Source organism: Girardinichthys multiradiatus, chromosome 6 (genome assembly GCF_021462225.1).
Source record: "Girardinichthys multiradiatus isolate DD_20200921_A chromosome 6, DD_fGirMul_XY1, whole genome shotgun sequence".
NCBI classification, from domain to species: Eukaryota; Metazoa; Chordata; class Actinopteri; order Cyprinodontiformes; family Goodeidae; genus Girardinichthys; species Girardinichthys multiradiatus.
The window spans coordinates 21,077,347-21,102,319 of record NC_061799.1 but is presented as its reverse complement, the minus strand read 5'-3'; the positions used below and the strand labels follow the sequence as shown (position 1 = coordinate 21,102,319).

The 24,973-nt window shown below is 38.8% G+C and overlaps 1 protein-coding gene across 17 annotated transcripts in view; it reads left to right on the top strand.

Annotated features, from left to right (window-relative positions):
- Window positions 1-24,973, top strand: part of mbnl1 (muscleblind-like splicing regulator 1) — a 51,355-nt gene that overhangs the window by 19,997 nt on the left and 6,385 nt on the right. For 8 of the 17 annotated variants that reach the window (XM_047367233.1, XM_047367232.1, XM_047367237.1 and 5 more), the window contains 6 exons: window positions 15,617-15,787; window positions 16,405-16,629; window positions 20,493-20,732; window positions 21,790-21,843; window positions 22,917-23,070; window positions 24,515-24,550. In XM_047367233.1, coding sequence (XP_047223189.1) covers window positions 15,617-15,787; window positions 16,405-16,629; window positions 20,493-20,732; window positions 21,790-21,843; window positions 22,917-23,070; window positions 24,515-24,550 — 880 coding nt within the window. The remainder of the gene's footprint in view (window positions 1-15,616; window positions 15,788-16,404; window positions 16,630-20,492; window positions 20,733-21,789; window positions 21,844-22,916; window positions 23,071-24,514; window positions 24,551-24,973) is intronic. The other 9 variants (XM_047367246.1, XM_047367241.1, XM_047367240.1 and 6 more) reach the window with 3 other exon arrangements.

Genomic DNA, 24,973 nt, shown 5'->3' with positions numbered 1-24,973 from the left:
CAGTATAAAAATAACTATCTGACACACTTTAACCTGTGGATTGAAGTGAATTTGCCTGAGCACGGAAATAATAGAAATATAGCAAAAAGTGTCTAAATAAATTCATCCTTCATTTCCTTAAAATAGTGTCATGCTGAAAAATGTGCTGCAGTTCTCAGTGAGATCTGCAAATTTATTTTTTTCACTTTCCTTACCATCCTCCTCTCTATGCACGGTGGCAAGATAAAGCTAGGTCCACATCCAAAACTTGTTTACAGTCACAGTTGTCACGGTTCCATTTGTTTTAAGTTTTTTTATTATCAGTCTAACTGTAAATACTGGCATGATTTGACGGAGTAGCTATTTTCTTGTAGCTGTTAATTAACTTAAAGATAAACATACATTTACATTAGCCGGAAATTTGTCTTTGCAATTTTTGAGGAGCTAAAAGGATAAATGGGTCACTGCCATTTCATATACGTTTGAAAAACTGAAGCCATGAATTACGAATAAAAAGTAAAAGAAATAAAAGTATAACTTACATTTGTCTCATTGTTTTATTATTTCTCAACATGGATTTTTTCCATACTGAAAACATGAACTCAAAATATAGGTAGAATTTTTCTAAATATTTTAAGGTAAGATTATGTTATTGCAACAAGAGATGAAATTCTTAAGGCTCTTCACGCACCTTTAACAAGTTTGCCAGTAGACGTGAAGTGTGCTGTATACAATGCACAGCAGTCGGGGTTGGCACCTAAGTTGTATGGACCAATGAAAATAATACAGCAAGAAAAAGTAATGAGATAAAGGTAGCCACCCATGACACAAAGGGAAAAAAACAATGTACGTATCACGACAGATGTGGTTTTAAATTTTACCACAAAATATTACACATGGTAATTTGTTTAGATTCATTATTTTTGACAGATTTGCTGTCATGCTTCTGAAACATTAGGGAAGTTTATTTATTGTAAAATAATAAATCTTTCACATACATCTTTCTACAGTATGATCCACGACACATGTTTATTTGTACATTCTCATAGGATCTTTGTAGTGATGACTGACTACAACATTGACAGCCAGACTTGATCTGTTATTGGTTCTAACAACTCTCTACACCACAGTCTTGCTCTCTCTCTGTCTCTTTGCACTGTCTGGTCAGTAAAATCAACACTATGAGTGTTAAAAGCAAAGGGTTATGAGTTCAAGTTGGGATTGTGTATTTGATAGTGCTGTCTGACACTGTTCACTGCGTTGAAAGGCACACTGTGCATGGCCACGTGCAGGCTGACGATTTTGTGCTGCAAAAGCTGTACTCTTTATTCGTTGCATACGTAGTTCAGATGTTAAACATTTTTTGTATTTCCTGAGGGAAACATTTAGAATAAAACTGCCGTGGAGACGTGTTTTCAGGAGGAGCCTTTGTCATACTTGTGATAGCTAAGCTGTTTGGAGTTGGATGTTGCTAAACTGTAGTCTGAAGGCTGGTGTAAGGCTGCAGTTCAGACAAAGCTTTCTGGTTGCATTAGCTGTAAACAAAGGGAATCTTCAGCTTAGTTGGACCATTTAATGGAGCAACTGCAAGAGCATTTTACATTTAATGATTTTACGTTTTCATTTAATTCATTTAAGTCATCCAGAAGATCCAGCTTTTGCAGTAAGGACACTGCTCCTATTTCTGGGCTTTTTGTTTCACTTTCTTCCTTCCTCTCTTGCTAATAAAAATGTATAAATTAGTTTAAAATCCTATTGTGTGACAGTTTTGGTAAGTTAGCTCTTACAAGTCTCTTCATTCTCATGTTGACTGAAATACACCAACATCTTCTCACTGTCAAACTGGGCGAGGGTTGAATTTCTGTTTGCAGCACCTTAACCCCAGCCTCCACACACACACACACACACACACACACACACACACACACACACACACACACACGCACACATACTAAACCACATAGCACTATTCTTTGTGGTGCTGTTTTTATGGTGTGCACACATCCTTGTCACATCAGCTTGGCTTTGCATCTTGTCTGTGAGCTTATGTGACAGAAGATCCGCGACAAAAGTCTTTTCTTTTCAGTGTCAGCCGTCCCTGTCTCTGTCACACTGGGCCCATTATAGCGCCACTGATACAATGATTACTTTTCTATAGGGCCTCCTTCTGGCTCTCTCTTTAGCTGGAAGCCATACCAGACAACCTCAGATAGCCCTCAGGACTGTTGAGGGGTATCTTCACCGATTAGATCCTTAAAGATTAGAGCACAAATGTCAGATGTACACACAAATTCATACATGTATAACACATTAAGGTTTATTTGCATCAGTATATACAGAGGTTGGACGATGAAACTGAAACACTTGGTTTTAGACCACAATAATTTATTAGTATGGTGTAGGGTCTCCTTTTGCGGCCAATACAGCGTCAATTCGTCTTGGGAATGACATATACAAGTCCTGCACAGTGGTCAGAGGGATTTTAAGCCATTCTTCTTGCAGGATAGTGGCCAGGTCACTACGTGATACTGGTGGAGGAAAACATTTCCTGACTCGTTCCTCCAAAACACCCCAAAGTGGCTCAATAATATTTAGGTCTGGTGACTGTGCAGGCCATGGGAGATGTTCAACTTCACTTTCATGTTCATCAAACCAATCTTTCGCCAGTCTTGCTGTGTGTATTGGTGCATTGTTATCCTGATACACGGCACCGCCTTCAGGATACAATGTTTGAACCATTGGATGCAGATGGTTCTCAAGAATGGTTTGGTAGTCCTTGTTCTGGTGGAAACAGGAGAGTTGAGGTGCACATTTAATTCTGCCGTGATTTGGGCAGCCGTGGTTTTATGTTTTTTGGATACAATCCGGGTTAGCACCTGAACATCCCTTTCAGACAGCTTCCTCTTGCGTCCACAGTTAATCCTGTTGGATGTGGTTCGTCCTTCTTGGTGGTATGATGACATTACCCTGGATACCGTGGCTCTTGATACATCACAAAGACTTGCTGTCTTGGTCACAGATGCGCCAGCAAGAATGCGCACCAACAATTTGTCCTTGAACTCTGGTATGTCACCCATAATGTTGTGTGCCTTTCAATATTTTGAGCAAAACTGTGCTCTTACCCTGCTAATGGAACCTTCACACTCTGCTCTTACTGGTGCAATGTGCAATCAATGAAGACTGGTTACCAGGCTGGTCCAATTTAGCCATGAAACCTCCCACACTAAAATGACAGGTGTTTCAGTTTCATTGTCCAACCCCTGTATATTTCTAGAAGTGTCTCTTCAAAAGCTTGATCTCTATGAAAATCTTTTTATGGCAACGTCAGACTGATTGTCATTCTCTTTGTCTAGCCTAGAAAAATTGAACTTTTTTGGTGCCCACATCCCATCCACATTTACCTTCTAAAAAGATATTAAAAGTCAAGTCTGTTCAGCCTGTTTGATCAACCCTGACCCCTTTTTAACCACATTTTATGAGGTCCTGAGCTGAATATTGAGAGTCCACTTCCAGCCACCACAGCAAAACTAACCTTTCTTTTATATTGTCCAAGCACTGTCTTTTTTTAAAGTTTTTATTTTGCATCATTATATTTCTAGACTCTGGATTTAACAGACTCTGTAGATTGGAGAAAAGGAGCTACGCTTATTGTTGTGTTCACAAGCAGCCATGGTAAAAAAGCTATTACATGCTGCTTTGTTTACAAATTAAAATTTTTCCCAGGTCAAAGACAACCAGCAGCAATTATTTAATTTGCTTTTAATTATGGTTTACATAACTTCCAAGCTATGAAGGTTTTTTTTTTTCTTTGTATATGTACAACTGGTGCATTTGTCATCTGCTAAGGGCCCCCAATCCAGCAGGGGACCCTAAGCAATTGGAAAGTTTGCTTTTGCCTCCAGCTAGCCCTGCACATTTCTTTGTGCAGGCACTTTCTTATCTATCTTTGTCTTTTTAACCATATTTGCACATTGTTTAGATATTGGGCAGTGCTTTCTTGCAATGCAAACATTTATTGACCTTCTAATTTGTGTTTTTTCTGTTCTCCTTCAATGGGCTGACACAACTTTCTCCTCCTTTCTAATCAGTTATTTTATTACATCTCACTGAACGTGCAAACAGAGATCCTACAAGTCAGATCTGTTATGTTCCTCCCATTAGAAAAGCGAGAGATGAGCTCGGGGGCACAGCTATTCACTTTACCTTTCTATTGGGCCTTTCCCTCTTGCCAGCTAGTTCCATCAGTCAGGAGTTTACCAGCTCCTTTTTTGTTGATAAGGCACAGATATTAAAAACAAAAAAATTGCACCAGAGGCAACAAAAAGATTGCCCATCTGGCAATGACTGTAGTCCAAAAACATTAATAAAATTCTACCTTTTATTGGCTGAAGCCTCATCTTAATGTATCATCTCAATAAAATGACTCATTTCTTTGACTCATGATGTAAAGCTAGAGCTTTGGTAAGTGAAACATGTCAGCACTAAACACAGGGTCAACATCCTCAGGCTTGTTAATGTTGACAGTCAACATGTGTTTTGTTTTTGAGTTGAAACCGAACAAGCATGATTGTTAAATCAGAATTGTTTTGTATGACCCACATCGAATCCAACTGTTTTACACGAAACCAAGATATTTACAGGTCCATCTCTATAAAATTAATGTATTTAAAAAGTTCATTTATTTCAGTCATTCAGCGGATATTACATTAAACCAATAAAAAAACAAAAGAAAACAAACATTTTGCTGAAAGGTATGCCCATGTAATGTACAATATATGCACTTAATCATTAGTTTAGGCTCTTTTTGCTTGTATTACTTTATTGTTGCAGCTTGACATGAAGGGACTCAGCCTATGACTCCGCTGAGGTGTTAAAGAAGCCCAGGCTGTTTTAATATTCACCTTCAGCCCGTTTGCATTTTTTGAACTGGTGTCTCTCATCTTCCTTATAATGATGCTCTAATGATTCATTTTGGGATTTAGATCAGGCCAATTTTACAGGCCAGTGATACCATGGTCATTAAAGCAAGTGGTTGGTACTGTTGGCTGCGTGGGCAGATGCCAAGTCCTGCTGAAAATGAAATCAGTAATTTCATAGTTTGCCAGCAGAAGGAAGCATGAAAACATTCTAAAAGCTCCAGTCCAGTCAGATGTAACTCTACACTTTTCCTCCTGACTGTGGGACCTAAATATTCAAAGAAAATGATACATTTATTTGAATCTGAAAAGAGGACTTTAACCACTGAGCAACAGTCTGGCCCCTTTATTCCATAGCCCATAAAAGAATGGGCTTTGCTTCACAATCCTCTCAAGGCTTTTGTTATCCCTGTTGATAATGCACCTCTTAACACCACACTGTTTCCTTCCAGTAAACTTTACAGTAAAATGTTTGGATACAGCGTGCTGCACACAGCCAGTTTCTTTAATGCTAACCTTTTGTGACTCACCCTCCTTGTGGTGGATCTTGATGTCTACTGGACAGCTGTCAAGTCAGCAGTTTTCCCCATGAATGTGTAGGCCATAACATGACAAAACCTTTACAATACATGGGTTTTACATTTGAATTGAATGTAAAGTAGGGTTTAGTCTTCGTTTATTTCTGTGTAAAATTGACTGTTTATTTGCTATAGACTGATTACAGACTGATTACAAAATGGGCATGAATATCAAAGAAAATTTAGGATATGACACCTAAAGCAAGCAAAAGAATCTGGAAGCATCCTCCATGTGCCACTGCAAAACCCCACGGAGATAATCACAGACAGAAACAGGATTATACCAGTTGACAGTGAGATTAGAGTTGTGGATAGGATTAAAGTCTGTGAGATGAGATTAGCATAATGCATACCAGATTAAATCTGTTATTGCTGCAAACTGAATTAGTCATGAGTCCTGGTGTCACAGAGGTACGAGGAGAAAGGAGCCTTTTGCCAGTGATGGTGGATGGAAGGGTGGCTGCCCTGCTAACAAGGCGAGAAAGAGGGGAAGAGTTTTAAGATGGAATGCTGTCATATGGTACTCCAATTTTGTACCAGTCAATTCAGATACATGTCTGTCCCAGAGAAACTGAAGAAGAAAACAGTACTGTCATTTTAGGGACAACAGAGTTATCTTTGACTCTTGGCTGCTGCCAGAGCCTTATAGGATTTCTGCACAATGACTCTTTTTAACTCCCACTGGGATGCGGTGCTCAGAGATGATTACATGAACTTTCCTGGACCCACTTCTCGTACTTACATATTGAGCATCGGGTGGTTTTCATGAAACGCTGCTCGTTTAGATCAATACCTTCATTATTGTGCTGGTTTTGCATATAATTAAGTGTAAGGAACTAATCTTGTTAGCCCTCAGAGGAGGAAAAGTGGCACAGAAAAACACACAGAGTCTACAGAAGAGGAAGTGTGAAAAGAGTCACATGAAAGTGTTTTGGTATAAAAAGAGATAGCACATGGGGGGAGGGAGGCATAGCAGCAGAAAGACTGAGGTCTAAGTTTGGACCCAGGGTTCCAGTGTACATGACACCTGACCTGGTTTCTCGGAACCAACACACTCTTAAGTGTGAATAACTGATTTCCCTGCATATGTGTGAGGATGTGTCTATCCAAATACTGCTGCTGCTGTAACATATTTGCATCTGTCCTTTTTTTTGCAGTTTGCACATATATTAATTCACTAAAGTTTTTTTTTTTGTATATTAAATACTTTAAATGTGTCTGGTTAACCTGATTGCACTCTGTGTGGTCCTTTTTCAGTCAAGTACGCCATACCTTTGACTCAGTTGTTATTTCAGTGAGGGTGATAATGCGCCGCTGTGGACATATTTTAATATTATCATAGATTAACACTCCCTCGCATCTCCGTATTGTCACAAGCTCCAGCACATGCAACAACATCAAATCTACACTCTTTTCAAAATTGTTCCTGAGAAATGAATACTAAACTTTTTGGTTAAAAACCAAAATGAAAACTGAATATAAGACATTTTTTGTATAAATATAAGTGATTTTAAGTCTATAAACAAAGCAAAGAGCTTCAATGTGCTAGTTCACTTCATTTAGCCAGTTCTAGGTTACATGAATGCAAGATGATCTGCATATACAGAATGCAGATTGATTTGATGTATTTATATTCATACTTGCACGGTAGACAAAGAGACCAACCACTGGGCTGGTTCCTTTGAGTCTCTTCCGCTCTCCAGCAGAACAAAGCTTCTTTAACTGTGTGTGTGTTTGTAAAGAGTAGGGCTTTCATCTCTGTGTATGTTTGGACAGCAGACAGTGGAACGCAAGCCAGAGAACAGAGTAGCTTCACACCCCAACAGCAGCTGAATACTATCATACCACAGCACTAGTGCATGGAAGATGTTATGCATAAAATTGGCTTTACCAGCTGTTTGTTTACATGTTTTTGAAAGATAATTTGGTTTCGAAATGATAAACGCTTACATAAATAAGTCAAAAACACTGCAGCCCAGACCAATTTCGGTGTCATCCTCTATTTCCTGACATTGGACATTTTGCATTGCATTATTATTTTTTATTATTACACATATTATTACTTATATAGAATTATGCATATCAAAATAGAAAAAGAATTCAAAATTTAATCACAAAATAGCAGAACAATGTATGTAATGGTGCATACAAGCAAATAATATGACAGTAGTAAATTAAAAAGAATTAAATGCCAGGGAAACAAAAGTACAAATACATAGTGCACAATCTGGTTCAAATAAACATATAAAAGTTTTGTTCAATAGTCATTAAACTTATAGCACTGTCCAAGATTCGCAGGGGGCAGTTGGAGAGAAATACAGAAATAAATTACATAACCCAAAGCAGAGGTCAGCCCACAGTTTTAGATTTTTCAATTATAGTTGGATTTTTATGTTGCTTTCTAATTTTTAGGTTTGACAGTACAATTACAAAACAGTATAACATCAATCCGTGGGAAATTTTATTTTTTTTCTGTGACCATTTCATTTCGTGTATATGGAACTTGCCCATTATAAAACAATATCATTGTATGATACAGAGTTGGATTTAAAGGAAAATAAAATGCTAAAGTAAAACAGAATATTTCCATCATCCAGTCTGATTTGTTTTCCTTCATAGCAGAGGTTTGAAAAAGTTACTATTTCAAAACCGCTAAAATTTCACATGACACTGTTCCTATGGTTTAAGGTAATTTCTTTTAAAATAAGCAAACGAAAGCAATGGAGTAACCTGGCCCAAACTGCTCCTAATGTACACTGCCAGTCAGCTGGCTCAAAGAAAGCTACTACACATAACCCTTGATTCTGAGAAAGACAAAGTCAGCTGTTATACTTGCATTACTCTAAAAATAAAACACCATAAGGGAGTAATATTCTGCACAATAAGCATAGTTACTTTAAAACTACTACTATTTGTATCGGCATCAAAATAACAATAAATCAATTTGTAGACATTATTATAACTGTAATAGTTAATATCTTGATAGTTTTGGCAGCAATAGAAATAGTAGTTACTTTTTTATTTTAACTGAGAGCAATAAGATCATGTTAAGCATTTGTGTTTTAAAATTTTGTGTAAATACCACAATATTATAAAACGTATACTAAGAGATTCTCATAGCAACCTATGCCTGATTCAGATTTACCTAAAAATGTTCCAGTAATTCCTGACATTGAACACTTTGCTGGGCGTTATCCCTTTAATGCGCTGTGTTAAACATCATAAAATATATCACAATGTGATGAAAACGCTGGATTTATTGTGCAGCCAGTGTAAAACTAAAACTGGGCTTTAATAGTACTTACCTGAACCTGCTAATACTTAGCTACGAATCTCCAAACACTCACAGGCCAGTACCAGAGAAACGGAAATCTGAAAAGTGTCTTCCATATATAGTAACTTAATTCAAATTACTCACTCTTATTTAAACAGTAATGACAGTTTTCAAGTCAAAACGTCGAGATCTATTGCATATATTTGATTTATTATTTTACTTAAGCATGTGCATTTTAAATCTGGCTGCAAGCTTCATCTCCTCCTAGAAACAATGGGATTCAGCCACACCCAGCATTCTTTACACATTGCTTAACTGTTTGTTTAATTCCCACATAGTCACAAAAGCAGGGTGTGTGTCTGTGGGTGAGAGACAGCGAGGTAGAGGGGAGCACGATCAGGGTGGGACATGTTTTTACAACATTATCATCAAACAGTCTGTCCAGTAGCCAGTAGGATTATTGTTCCCAGTTTGGTCTGCATGGATATCGGGTGGTCTGATCTCAACAGGAGAAGCTCAGACTTCCACAGTTAACACAAAACATGACCTTGAGTGAACCTGACAAAGACATAGGGCTTCCATGATCCTTAATTGTTTTTAAGGAAAAAACCTTGGTAAACGATGTATGTTTGCTGTAAACTTTAAGATTGCTGTAGTTATAATTTAATGCTTAAAAACATTCATAAAAAACATGAATAACGGGAAAAATATTGATCTTGTCTTTGCTCACAACCTGCTCTGACTCTTGGGAATTAGCTAATGATGCTGGTGAATCATTCAGAAAGCGCTCAGTGTGTTTTCATCACTGCAGGCAGACAGTAAGCATGGAGCTTTTTATTCACTCTTCACATTCCCGTTATGATCACAATTTTCCTCAAAGCATCCTGGGGCTTCGAGTGGGCCTGCATTACACGATTTAAACATTTCATTTGCATGACTACATTTAAATTGCCTCGGCATTACGAGATAATATTCTTTGTTCAGTTTTGCATCTTACAGTGGAGTTGATTGGTGCGTAGAAATATATGAAGATGACACCTCTATCATTATTTTTCATTGATAGTGACCTTTTTAATTACTGGCATGGACATGGAACAAATTGGGCTGCTGTACAGATACACAGATGCATTTGAGCTAATTATGGCTGCAGGGCGGGTAGTGATTTCTTCTCTGACTGTCTCTGTCTGCCACTGATCAGGCAGCCAGCTCTGTTGCTGTGGACACCATCTGTAGCTACTCCTCAAGGCCACTGATGTCACCATAACAGACACAAACACGGCAACGTCTTCCCATCGTCTCTGTCCGCATCACTTTCCTACGCTTGACAGTCCCTGCCTTTAAATCACTCGTTCTTCTTCTGCAACTTCTAATATTTCCCTGACGCAGCCTCGCGCTGGCTCACAGGGTCGCTGTGACTGCTGCTTTCTCTCTTTGTCTCCATACTCAGAGCGACGTTTTCTCTTCTGGGACCAGTCTTTCACATTCAAAATGGCTACCCGTTCTGGTAGCAGGCATTTCCTTTAAACATCTCAGCCAGAGGTAGATCTGGGTACTTCAAATCAAGGAAAAATAATGTTTTTCACTCATACATATACAGTGCTCCAGTTGCGAACTCCGGCAGTCAGCAGTTAAAGTCATATGGGGTGAATGCAACATGATCTTTCATGTCTTTAAAATCACCCGCACACCCCCACCCTCCACACACCAAACTGAAATCACACCCACGCTTTCCACCCCTCACCGTCTATCATTTTTATGCTTTGGACTACCTGCTTTCAACTCTTTTTTTCCTCCTGTTTCATGCTCATACACAGCTCTCTTGCAACAGACCTGCACATCTCAGCATGTGGCTTGTCAGAAAATTACATTTACACGAGCACTGAACTGTGTGGTATGGATTAATAAAAACATTTCATACTCCACTCCGTTTCCCAACAATGGTTGGGTATGTCAAATTAGATTCGGCGTGATTATTACATTGCTTCCTTATCATCTATATACATATAGATACAGTCAGTCAGTCATTTTCTACTGCTTATTCCATAGTGGGTCGCAGGGGAGCTGGTGCCTATCTCCAGCAGTCTATGGGCGAGAGCCGGGTTACACCCTGGACAGGTCGCCAGTCCATCTCAGGGCAACACACAAATAACCATGCACACACTCATTCATACACCTAAGGGCAATTTAGAGTGATCAATTAACCTAACAGGCATGTATTTGGACTGTGGGAGGAAGCTAGAGTACCTGGTGAGAACCCACACATGCACGGGGAGAACATGCAAACTCCATGCAGGGAATCGAACCCAGGACCTTCTTACTGCAAGGCAACAGTGCTACAAACTGCGCCGCCGTGCAGCCCGTATAGATACTTCTAAACATATATATTGGTATATATGTATTTTCATTGAAGATTGTAAGCTTACTCTGAGGCTGAAATACAACCTTGTTCTTATTTAGATTTATACAATACCTTGTCAGAATATTAATACCTCCATTTATTTGGATTATATTTGATAGGCCAGCACAAAGTAATGGACATTGTGCAGTAGATGGAAAATTGGAAAATGTTACATAGTTTTCAAACATTTGGCTTTTTTTTTTTTTTTACATGTGTATTTTATATGTATCCAGTGCAACCAACATGAATACATTAGATTTGGGAAGGCTTCTGAGTTTTGTAAGATAATATGAAGAAAATGCATCAACAATATCCCAAGATTTGGACATCTCACAGAACATTGTTCAGTCAATGATCTGAAATCTGAACATGAAAAGAATGCGGCATAACTACAAAACTACCAAAATATAGCATTGTACCTAAATTGTCTGGCCAGGGAAGGAGAAGCAGTGAAGAGACACATGTTAGATATAGAGAAGCTGCAGAGATCCACAGCTCAGGTGGGAGAATCTGTTGACAGGACAAGTATTAGTTGTGCACTGCACAAATCTTTCCTTTATGGAAGAGTGGAATGATGAAAGCCATTGTTGAAAGAAAGCTATAAGGTTTCCTGTTTGTCCATATATTGACAAAGCAAAAATGTGCAGGAAAATAAGAGCAAACATGTGGAGGAAAAGACCACTCTGACCACAGCATACACAGCATGAAACATGTTGGTGGCAGTATCATGCTGTGGGGATGCTTTTCTTATGCAAAGACAGCGACATTGGTAAGAGTTAATAGTATGATGAATGGAGGTAAATTCAAGGTAACCCTGGAAGAAAACCCGTTAAAGGCTGAAAAACACCTAAGACTGTGATAGCGGTTCACCTTCCAGCAGAACAACAGCCATAAAGATACAATCTGAGCTACACTAGCATGGTTCAGGTCAAAGCAATAGCAAAGAAAAATGGATCTAAAGTTCAGTCTGTAGATGTAGATTTGCTGTTTTAAATGCAGCTTGGATGTGGGCATTTATCGTATCATTTATCATTATCATCACAAATTTAAGAAAATCTAAGAAGATAAGAATTTAAATTTATCGTGACAACTATTGATTCCAATTAATAATGTTTGAAAACCCCAAAAAATTGCTGTATTGTGGAAATTGTTAATTTTACAATTTTCCCCATGGAGTGGTCCACGAGAGCATCAAATAAATATAAATTTCAATAGATTTAAAAATATGATGCAGTTATTGTGTGCAGTTTAGTAATAATAATCACATTTCCTTATGTAACTCATGTCCTGAGAAGCCAAATTAAAAAGGGTATATTTTTTAAGACCAGTATTTGTGTTTGTGGGGCTATGATTGCTGTGACATCCAGTCATAGCCATACAGTTACCTTAAAAGGATACAGTTGTAAGTTTTAAATAGTTTTTATCATTACTTTTATTGTCATCACAATAATCGCGCACCTTAATACAGCAAAGGTGGTTCTTTAAATTATTGACAGAAGAAGGTAAACAAACTACACCAATTTTTTAAAAACATTGAATCATTTTCCTTCAACTTCACAATTATGCATTACTTTGTGTTTATTTATCACAAACAGTACATCTGTTTTAAATACATTAAAGTATGTGGCTGCAACTTGACAAGTTGTAACAAAGCAATTTATCTCTAAATATATTTGTAAAAATTATCTTTCTTTCTTTTCTTTGTTTTTTGCATCATGGGAAGTTACCTATGAGTAATACTGTTGACTGTACATTCTCCTTAAAGCTAGATTTCAACTTCTACAAGCAAATTTGTTTTTACAACCCCAATTCCAATGACGTTGTGACATTGTGTAAAACATAAATAAGAACAGACTACAATGATGTGCAAATCCTGTTCAACCTAAATGTAACTGAATACGCCACAAAGACAAGATGATTATTGTTCAAACTGATAAACTTTATTGTTTTTTTGCAAATATTCACTCCTTTTGGATTTGATGCTTGCAACACGTTCCAAAAAAGCTGGGATAGGGGCAGGTTTACTACTGTGTTAGATCAGCTTTCTTTGTAACAACACTTAATAAGAGTTTGGGAACTGAGGACACTAATTATTGAAGCCTTGTAGGTGGAAGTCTTTCCCATTCTTGCTTGATGTACAACTTCAGTTGCTCAACAATCCGGGGTCTCTGTTGTCGTATTTTGCTCTTCATAATGAGCCACGCATTTTCAATAGGAGACAGGTTTGGACTGCAGGCCAGTCTAGTAGCCGCACTCTTTTACTACGAAGCCACACTCTTGTAACACGTGTAGAACGTGGCTTGGCATTGTCTTGCTGAAATAAGCAGGGACGTACCTGATAAAAGACTTTGCTTAGATGTGTTGTGGATTTTCTAATCAAAGTGGGAGAGAAGACAACTCATTAACAAGAGAAAGACTGAACTTGATGGCAACATATGTTGCTCCAAACCCTGTATGTACCTTTCAACATTAATGGTGTCTTCACAGATGTGCAAGTTACCCATGCCATGGGCATTAACACACCCCCATACCATCACAGATGTTGGCTTTTGAACTTTGTGCTGATAAAAATCCAGATAGCCCTTTTCCTCTTTGGCCCAGAGGACACAACGTCCAAGATTTCCAAAAACAATTTGAGATGTGAACTGGTCAAACCACAGCACACTTTTGCACTTTGGATCAGTCCATCTCAGTCATCTAAGTCTTTTGATGATAATATGGACTGTAGATGATGAAATCCTAAATTCCTGAAACATTTTTAAACCATTGGACTATTTGTTCACACAGTTGTTCACAAAGTGGTGAACCTTCTCCTATCCTTGCTTATGAATGATTGAGCCATTCTGGAATCCTCCTTTTATACTCAATCATGACACTGACCTGTTTCCAGTTAACCTGGAAAGCATTCCTCAACTTTCCCAGTCTTTTGTTGCCCTTGTCCCAGCCTTTTTGGAACTTGCTGGAAGCATCAAATTAAAAAAAGTGAATATTTGCAAACAAACAATACTTTTTCACATCCTCAGAGATTTTATCAGGAAACAGCCCTACATCAAACTTCATGGGTTGTAATTTATGATCCAGGCAATGCAAGATTACAGGGACTGTGTATAGAGGTCCATAAATCCAAGTCCATGAATTGTTAATTGGTGTCAGCCTGCCATTACCTGCACATGCCGCAATATCCTTAAAAGGAAATCCTGGAAGAGCCAGAGATGGCAGCTTTAAACAAATGGAGATAAACAAAACATCTTAAAAATATTTACGTTCACCCTGTTTTCCCTCAACCATGGTTCTTGTTTTCCTCCTGTGCACCTGTCTGGTGCTCTAGTGGTAGTGAAAGTAAAAGAAGATTGAAGAGTGTAATACAGTCATGTCAACATATAGCGATAAATCCTGGTGAGGTCAGCTCTTTCAACAAGGGATAGGAGCCATTGTCAGATAAGCTGTGCTGTTGGACTGAAAGTAAATACAAGTCTTTGGAGTGTGTGTTTTCAAGCATGTGGTGGGCATACCTGACACCGGTCATATGAGCTTGACTACCAAAAGAATACACTTTTGAGTGCACAAAAACATCAATGTGCATGCATCTTTTGGACATCTGGCTGGACCATCTAGAAACTGAAAATATAAAATGATATTTGCGGCAGGCAGCAGAAAGCGATCTCTTGTCTTAAATAATTATCCAAAAGCTTTGATGCATTGACCTCTGAATGACTTCAAGGATAATGTAGACTGGTCATATGGCTGCAGAGTATTTTTGGTGTCACTTAGACATGTCATGTGTCTAAACCTGATGTCTGGAGAAAAACAGCACAGTATACCAGTCATGACCCCTTAGGGCTGTTGCACACTTGCACACGTCCCAGCTGAGACGGACAGAAATAGCCAGCTGTTAACAATTATTGACAGACTGAGCCCAATTTGAATGTACCAGTCTGACATTGACCAAACATAATTTGCTTGAAACTGTGGAGTGTCTTCAAAAAAATAAAAATTGCTCCATTTTTATTTTTCTAATTTTAAATTCAACAGATGTTGATAGATAATTGTTTTTGCCATGTTTGCATGAAATGTGGTGATTTGTTAGCACTGAACATTCTGCAGACTACAATGTTAATGCAGGCATTCAGCAGATAAAATTTTTATCATGCTTATTGTCAGACCACCGAGACACCAGTTGTGCCATGACCCTGCACAGACATGCGGGTCTAGAGTTTGGATGGATGGATGTTTGTTATCAAAGTTTTGTAACATATGATATACGATATGCTCTGTTTAAATACAAGTAAAGGCAGCTGAGATTGATTGGCACATTAAAATTTTCCAATATTTTTATTCATACTTAGTGATTGGAGTCTGTACCTGAGTCACTTCCTCAGGATCTTTGCACTATTTGTTTTTACATTTCATTGGAACCATATCTGCATCACTGTTCTCAGTGATACTGAATGGTGTCACTTTTTCTTCTTAGGGCCGTTGCTCCAGGGAGAACTGCAAGTACCTGCACCCTCCTCCCCATCTAAAGACCCAGCTGGAGATCAATGGCAGGAACAATCTGATTCAGCAGAAAAATATGGCCATGCTGGCCCAGCAGATGCAGCTTGCCAACGCTATGATGCCCGGCACCCAGCTACAACACATGGTGAGAGGACGCACATGTATGGAATGCACCTGCTGTATAGTAATGCATACTACTGATGAAGGAGAGAAAGTATACATGATTTTCACTATTTTCTAAAAACCAAAATCTAAAATTATGGCATGCATTTTTGTTTAGCAAAACTTTGAGACAACACCTGCATACAACAGCTGTATATATATTTATGTAGATTAAAATTCAACACAAATTGACTCCATTTACTTATTTGTTGACTTTTGAAGGTAATTGACTGCACTGAATTTTATTTAGAGGTGCCAGTTTTGAAGGTGCTGGAAACAAATGCACATAATAACTTTTCAGAATTTTTGCATGTAAAAACAAGTTGAAAACTGTAAATCATTTTCTTTCCGTTGCACAAATATCCACTTCTTTGTGTTGGTCTATCAGATCAAATCACAATAAAACATGGTCAATAAAACATTGACATGGAAGTTTGTGTTTCTAAGTTACAAATGTGAAAACGTTCAAGTATGAATACTTTAGCGTAACTTTTACGTAGCGTCCTTTCTCTTCAGCTTTTGGTTTTTGTGTTTTTTTTACCATTTGTTTCAATCTTATCTACTACACTTAAATTTGACCTTTGGTTGTTTCTGCTCCAGCCTATGTTTTCAGTGACACCAGGACTGGCCACCAACGCCAGCGCAGCAGCAGCTGCTGCCGCTGCAGCCTTTAATCCCTACCTGAGCCCTGTGTCTCCGGGCCTGATGCCTCCAGAGATCCTGCCCAGCACCCAAATGCTTATGGCCTCCAGCCCCACCGTCAGCCAAGTTCCTAATGCTGCTGCTGCTGCAGCCCAGAAACTGCTGAGAACAGACAGGCTTGAGGTAACAGAAAAACTAATGGGTACAAGTTTATTTCTCAACATTTTGTTTTGGGGGGAAAATGTGTTTTTATAGATAGGAATCTACTGCATCCTAATAAAAAGTTAATACTTTTAAAATCTGCTTTATGCAGAGAGTAAATGGAAATGCTACAGGCCTAATAGAAGAGAAACGTTAATAAACCAAATATTACTATTTTTTTACTCTAAGATCTGAGTCACAAGAGAAGTTGTCCTTCATGTCGCAGTTGCCTTTGAACTTTTGTATGGCACTAATCACCAGAACGAAGTCTGAAGTTGTGTGGAAACTGCATTTGTTTAAATAGAGAGCACCAACTGTTCCCAGGCTACCAGTAATTTCAAAACAACAGCAAGCAAAAGAAACTGACTCTTTCCTGTAATGGAAGAAAAAAAACACTCCATGTGCAGTTGAAACATTTTCAGTGTTGCATTAGCATATTTAGCAAATTTCATTTCTGGGTTGTGGGTTCATATGTTAGTTGTAAGGAGAGGCATACACAGCAAAAGCTTTTAGGTCATATTTAAAAGACAAGTGCTGCCCTCTGCTGTCTTATAGGTAGACTTGAAAAGATTCTGAGGATTAAACTCAGAGCATATCTTGTTTTGTCATACTGGATAAAAGTTTACCTTTAACAATGTCTTAACTGTGTTAAAGCAGAAAACATGCTGGTTAAACAGGTGTTTTTCCAACGTTCTGAAAAGACATTTACTTAAAGCCTCCTTTACCGGCTTAAAATTACTCATCCAATGCTTTGAGCAAATATGGCAACCAATAATGTCATAATGGCAAATAACTAATAATTTGGGCCATTTTAAGTGTAATAAAGCCAGTAACGTAATACCTTGCCAACAATATGCTTTTAAGGCCAATAATCTTTAAAAATGAAGTAACTATGCAACAAATGTACACCATTTTCTTTTCCTGAACTCTAGCACATTCTTCTAAGTGATCTAACTACCAAATGCACTTCATGGAAATTATTTAAATATTCATCCAGAAATTAAATGATCAATTTACACATCTAACTTAATAAAAAATATTTAAAAAAAAATATTTGTTTATAACATATATAATTCTCAAATTAGCTTAGAATTAGAATTAGAATTCTTAATTAAGGAGAAACAACTTTACTTAGTGTGTGTCCCTGATGAAGGAATAAGAGAACTATGTCATCCACCTATTTTTGATAAGCAGAATGCTGAAAAACAGCAAAAAATTCTGTTTCCAAGAAACGCCATCCTATTTATGCGTTATATTATTATCAGCTGCAGTTATTACATTTTTAAACGACTATTTTACTACTACACTAATACCAATGTATCATACATCTGGTAAGTTATTACATTATTGGTTGCATTACATTTAAAATGTCCAAAATTATAATGTTTTTAACAGGTATTACATTACCGACTGTAACTTTATTATGGGTTGCTTCAGCAAATACCAGCAACTGAGCAGTTGACTTTGTAGAGGTATCACACAGCTTTATTTATACATTTTTCCAACTGCTGATTTTTGTTATTAAAACTGTGCTTTTTCAAGTTGTTTTTTTTACTCCTTCTGTTACATTTTGGCTCATCCTAGACTTTGGACAGTTACCTGCATCCAGGTTTACCAAAAATGCAATTTTATAAGTTACAGTTTCAAAAACTCTAAAATATGCTTACAGCTGTTTAAAGCCTGTTTAATGAGATGCCTAAAAAATTATTTCTTCTATGGAGCAAAGAGTAGGGCATTGCTGCCTCCGGTTGCTGCACACTGCCGGTCAGATGTTTTTAAGAAGGCTATATTGTTTTCTAGAAAACAAAAAGAGTAATACAGGTCCTTCTCAAAATATTAGCATATTGTGATCAAGTTCATTATTTTCCATAATGTCATGATGAAAATTTAACATTCATATATTTTAGATTCATTGCACACTAACTGAAATATTTCAGGTCTTTTATTGTCTTAATACGGATGATTGTGGCATACAGCTCATGAAAACCCAAAATTCCTATCTCACAAAATTAGCATATTTCATCCGACCAATAAAAGAAAAGTGTTTTTAATACAAAAAACGTCAACCTTCAAATAATCATGTACAGTTATGCACTCAATACTTGGTCGGGAATCCTTTTGCAGAAATGACTGCTTCAATGCGGCGTGGCATGGAGGCAATCAGCCTGTGGCACTGCTGAGGTCTTATGGAGGCCCAGGATGCTTCGATAGCGGCCTTTAGCTCATCCAGAGTGTTGGGTCTTGAGTCTCTCAACGTTCTCTTCACAATATCCCACAGATTCTCTATGGGGTTCAGGTCAGGAGAGTTGGCAGGCCAATTGAGCACAGTGATACCATGGTCAGTAAACCATTTACCAGTGGTTTTGGCACTGTGAGCAGGTGCCAGGAAGTGCTGAAAAATGTAATCTTCATCTCCATAAAGCTTTTCAGCAGATGGAAGCATGAAGTGCTCCAAAATCTCCTGATAGCTAGCTGCATTGACCCTGCCCTTGATAAAACACAGTGGACCAACACCAGCAGCTGACACGGCACCCCAGACCATCACTGACTGTGGATACTTGACACTGGACTTCTGGCATTTTGGCATTTCCTTCTCCCCAGTCTTCCTCCAGACTCTGACACCTTGATTTCCGAATGACATGCAGAATTTGCTTTCATCCGAAAAAAGTACTTTGGACCACTGCGCAACAGTCCAGTGCTGCTTCTCTGTAGCCCAGGTCAGGCGCTTCTGCCGCTGTTTCTGGTTCAAAAGTGGCTTGACCTGGGGAATGCGGCACCTGTAGCCCATTTCCTGCACACGCCTGTGCACGGTGGCTCTGGATGTTTCTACTCCAGACTCAGTCCACTGCTTCCGCGGGTCCCCCAAGGTCTGGAATCGGCCCTTCTCCACAATCTTCCTCAGGGTCCGGTCACCTCTTCTCGTTGTGCAGCGTTTTCTGCCACACTTTTTCCTTCCCACAGACTTCCCACTGAGGTGCCTTGATACAGCACTCTGGGAACAGCCTATTCGTTCAGAAATTTCTTTCTGTGTCTTACCCTCTTGCTTGAGGGTGTCAATGGTGGCCTTCTGGACAGCAGTCAGGTCGGCAGTCTTACCCATGATTGGGGTTTTGAGTGATGAACCAGGCTGGGAGTTTTAAAGGCCTCAGGAATCTTTTGCAGGTGTTTAGAGTTAACTCGTTGATTCAGATGATTAGGTTCATAGCTCGTTTAGAGACCCTTTTAATGATATGCTAATTTTGTGAGATAGGAATTTTGGGTTTTAATGAGCTGTATGCCAAAATCATCCGTATTAAGACAATAAAAGACCTGAAATATTTCAGTTAGTGTGCAATGAATCTAAAATATTTGAATGTTAAATTTTCATCATGACATTATGGAAAATAATGAACTTTATCACAATATGCTAATATTTTGAGAAGGACCTGTATATGCAACCGGTCACTGTATTTACAGTAACCACAGCTGCCAAGCTTCCAGCAGCGTGTCTGTAAAGCAGATGACTGCAAGCTGGCTACCTGAGCAGATAACCTGTCTAATTACATAGCTAATTTCAGCTTGTTATGATGAAAACTATGCTACTATACCAAGCAGAATGGCAAAAAGGGATAATATTGTGCGCTAAAAACATTTTAAAAGTACTACTGATTGTTTATAGCTATAAATTAATATCAAAATAGATGTGATGGATAGTATTATAATAACTTCTAATCATACATGATATTATTTTAGTAGCGGCACATGTCATTGTTATTTTCTAAATTCAAATAAAAGCTGTTAGATCATTCAATGCATATCTATTTTTTTAGCATATTATTTAATTATTCTTCTTCTGTCTCGTTTAGGTGTGTCGGGAGTATCAGAGGGGAAACTGTGCTCGGGGGGAGGGCGAGTGCCGCTTCGCTCACCCTGCAGACAGCACCATGATCGACACCAATGACAACACCGTCACCGTCTGCATGGATTACATCAAGGGTCGCTGCACCAGGGAAAAGTGCAAGTACTTTCACCCTCCAGCCCACCTGCAGGCCAAAATTAAGGCCACCCAGCATCAGGTGAACCAGGCCACAGCTGCCGCGGCCATGGTGAGAATTTGCTTTTAGCAAGGTTGCACTCATTTAAACCTAGAGAAGACAGAGCAAGTGCTATATTCAAAGCAAGCCTATCTGTGTTAAGATAAAGTACCTGCAGAGTTTATGCCCTTTGACTCATAATCACCTTCATGTTTGAACATGTCTCACCTTCCTAATTGGTTTTTGTGTAACATTTTCAGTTCTGCTTTTGCCAGGTCAAATATTAAATGGTCTGCATGTTGGTTTGGGTAAAATCTGCTCAGTGCTGGATGACATGAAGAAGGACAAGACAATAGCGTACTGTAGCCAGGACTACTGTCATGTCAAACATTTTCCTTCCTCATTTGTCAAACCGTTTGTTTCGTTCCTTGTTCATCTCAGACCACGAGCAGAAAGTCCACTTCCTGTTCTATCCCTGTTTCTCTCTCTCTCTCTCTCTCTCTCTCTCTCTCAGCCTGGCCTCATTTATGACTCCATTGTTTCTGTTGTTCCTACCTACAACTTCTCTTCCTCTTGATATTATTTAAAACGATTCATTGTGCCTTCTGTCTTTTCCTGCTGTAACGGTGCCGGTGAATACTAGCGCAGCAACACGTCTGTTAATCTCAACGTGCTTTTAGTGGTACAGCAATACAGAGAACATGGGGGTGAATCATTGTAATGTCAACTTGACAACAATGTGCACACTGAAACAGAAAAATTGTGAAATAAGCCTCTATACATTTTGCTGCTGATTTGCTGAGATTCTTTACAAATATTGGTTGAATAATTTTCTGTTTTCATTTATTCCTGTGTAAAAATAACCACTGTAGATCAGTAGTTATCATCTCGCTGATGATGATTTAACCGTTGAGTAGTAGAGCTAATGTCCACACTGTGCATGCCTTAGCCCTGTTATCCCCCTTGTATATTGCATTTCAATGATTTGTTTTTTATTTGTTTTGTTTTTCTCACCTGTACCCAAACTGCACTGCTGCCCCCATGATGCACCTCTGCTTGCTGGTTTATGTTAATGCGCTTGAACCCCATTGGCCCATTGCCATCATGTGCTCGCTGCCTGCTAATTAAGACTCAGTCGGCTGTCAAATCACTGAAGCGACCCCTCGACGCAACCTTTGACCTGGTACTATGACCTTTCACCTTTTAGCTTGGCACGCATGTGGCTTTGTTGTGCTGCAGTGTTTTAACCAAAAATACCTAACTATTTTTTATACTGTTCGTCTCAGTGTAATGTGTGTTCTTTTTCCTCTTGTTACTCTATTATTGCTGTTTGTGATAAAATGATTGTGGCCTGTTGGGAGTTCAAACGGTTGCGTCAGTTAGCATAAAAACGCAAATTAAGTGGTGCATGTTATGATAGAAAGCCACAGTCATTTCATCCCTCGCAGCCTATTTAACAAACGTTAGCGAGGGTTGGGAAGTGGAGCTTCTGTTAAACTGGCATGGCTTCTGTCTTGTGTCTAAATGTTAGTGTCAATCAAATGTGTGCATGTTTGTGTGGCAAATGCATGTGATATGGATCTGGGTGGGGGCTAGATTAACCAAACAGGAGTGATCCCACCTTAACAGGTTATTTGTAAAAACTGATAGTTCACTCATCTCCTGATCTTGTCACAAATAATCAGAAGTCAATAATGGCCTAATGCCAAGATGTGTCAGTGTTTTGCTTTGCAAAAACATAAAATTTTTTCTTGGTTTTGAGCCATTTTTGATTTTTTTTTTTCTGAGAGTGAACCATCACTTAAACATGGCTTACACAGTTTATCATGGAGCTAGCAGTGCAGCCTCCCTTTCTCTGTGCTTACTACCTGTTCCACCTCGTTAGCAGCCTCATTGTTTTAATAGTTAATGCTTGCTTAATTAATCAGCCTTATGAGTGTAAAGTTAATAATAAAGCCTATGTAATTAATAAATGCCTGTCAGCTTATAGCTCCAGTAGGCATCATGCTCCTGCTTGTATAGTATTTGTGTCAGACTGCTGCTTGCTTGCTACTGATGATATGATACTGTAATTGTTGTACACACAAAGATGTTGTGACTCTGTTTCTCTGATGTTTTCTAACTTTTTTTTGTTTTGTTTCCTTCCCTGTTTTTGCCTCTTTCTAACACACCTTCTCTAATTCCACACGCCCCTTTCTGTCTATATCTGCTTTTTTATCTTCTTTCTCACTGTCCTCCCTCCATGTGGATGGGCAGGGCATCACCCCTAGTGTCATGGCTCCCCTCCCAAAGCGGGCAGCCCTGGAGAAGGCCAACGGGGCCACAGCCATGTTTAACACCGGCATGCTTCAGTACCAACAAGCCCTGGCCAGCATGCAGTTTCAGCAGCAGGCTGCTTTCCTTCCATCAGGTATGGCTTCTGAAGCAATCAGCCAGTGGATGGTGGATCAATCTAACCTGGCTCCTTTGCTTGGCTGGGGTTTGGCAGGGTGATAGATTGCAGCACAGTTCATCTTAGTCACAATAGTTCAAATATTGCATCAGCCAGGAGGAAATTACAGAATTAATTAAAGAACAACTTCCACTTCGAACCAACATAGATTTACACATTCAGTGGCTTGCAAAGGTTTTTGTAGCACTTGAACTTTTCCACATTTCGTCATAATGTAATCCTAAACTGCATTATGTTTGTCTGGGTAGGGGGTTGTAACAGACTAAAACTGATTGCTTAATTGTTAAATGAAAACAAGCTGAGGCATGGTTTTTTTAGCATTTCACAAATAAAAATCACAGGTTTGGTGTATATTTGTTTTTCACCCCATTTTATACCCTAAATGAAGGTCTAATGCAATCTTCTGATTTCACCTAAGCACTAAATACTTAATAAGTTCCCCTCTATGTCAAAATATGGCCTAGTGCAGACCCATGAAGTCATGGCCTTCCTTTACAGCTGTGGCAAGAAGAGCATTAATCAGAGAAGCAGCCAAGAGACTCGTGGTAGCTCTGGATGAGCTCAAACACAAATGTCATTTGGGAGAAAACTCACACTGTACATCCCTCTAAACCAGGGGGCTCTAACACACCCAGGTAAACAATGGCAGCAAGTTCAGCAGACTGATAATGAGACATTCCTTTGATTTAGGCATATTAGAGCAATTAAAGGATGCAGGACAGTTGTTTTCAAGGACTGGAGTTGGAGAACCTTGCCCCCAAACCACCATCTCTACCATGAAACATGGTGGAGGAAATACAATTGCATGCCAAACCTTTCTAAATACAGGTTGTAATGTGGCAAAATGTTGTAAGGTTCAACTGAAATGATAACTTGTGAAAGGTACTGCATGTGTATTTTATTGTAGTTTAAGGGGAAAAGCTTAAATACGTGCTTTGTATGGCATTGCATGGCCTCTAGGGAATAAGATGGGGTTGGAATATCTTTCTTCCTAATAATTGATTAATGAAACTGAATATCTACCAATAGAGTTTAGTGTTAATAATGAAATTAGCTAAACATTAAATATAATATGAAAAAACATGGCAGACTGTACCGTAATAGTCCACAGGGGGTTCACTCGTGATTCTGGGACTTTGCTTTGGGCTCAATGCTAGAATGTGTATTTGATGTTCTGTGATTATATTGATTCGTTTCCTATTGCGCTTAGCAAATTACAAACTCTTAAACTACCCTGCAGACAAAAGTCTCAACCTGCTCCAGTCTCTGATGTCTGTGTTTGAGAAATATTAACCTTTTCTCCCACGTTATCTCTCCCTTCCCTCTAACGAATCTTGTGATGGGCTGTTTTGATTTCTCTTCCCTACCCAATCCACTTCCTGTTGCACTGCATGATGGGCAGGCTCAATATTGTGCATGACACCTGCAGCCAGCATTGGTAGGTTCCAGCTTTTCCTTCTTCAGTTGTTTTTTTCCTTTCTGTTACCTCGTGTCTGGGTCATTGGTCATCAAAATCAAACTGTCCAGTAAAAGTTATAATTTGGATTTATGGCTCATTTTTCATTTTGGTGACCTGAGAGTTGCTGTTGTTGTGAACTGAAGTCCACAAAGTGGAAAATGAATGGTGTGAAGCTGAATTTTGTTTAAACAACTGTTGCTGAATACAGCACTGGTATAACCGACCTATGCTTTGTAAGTTCCCTTGTGTGCTCATACACTGCTTGAACGGTCGTCTTCACGCTTGTAATGAATCTTTTGGAACCGGTCTGACTAGATTGGCCCCTTTCAAAACCTAAACAATGCTAAGGGAATTCAATTATAACTTTCCCCTTCATTTCCTCTGCCATTATTACTTTATGAA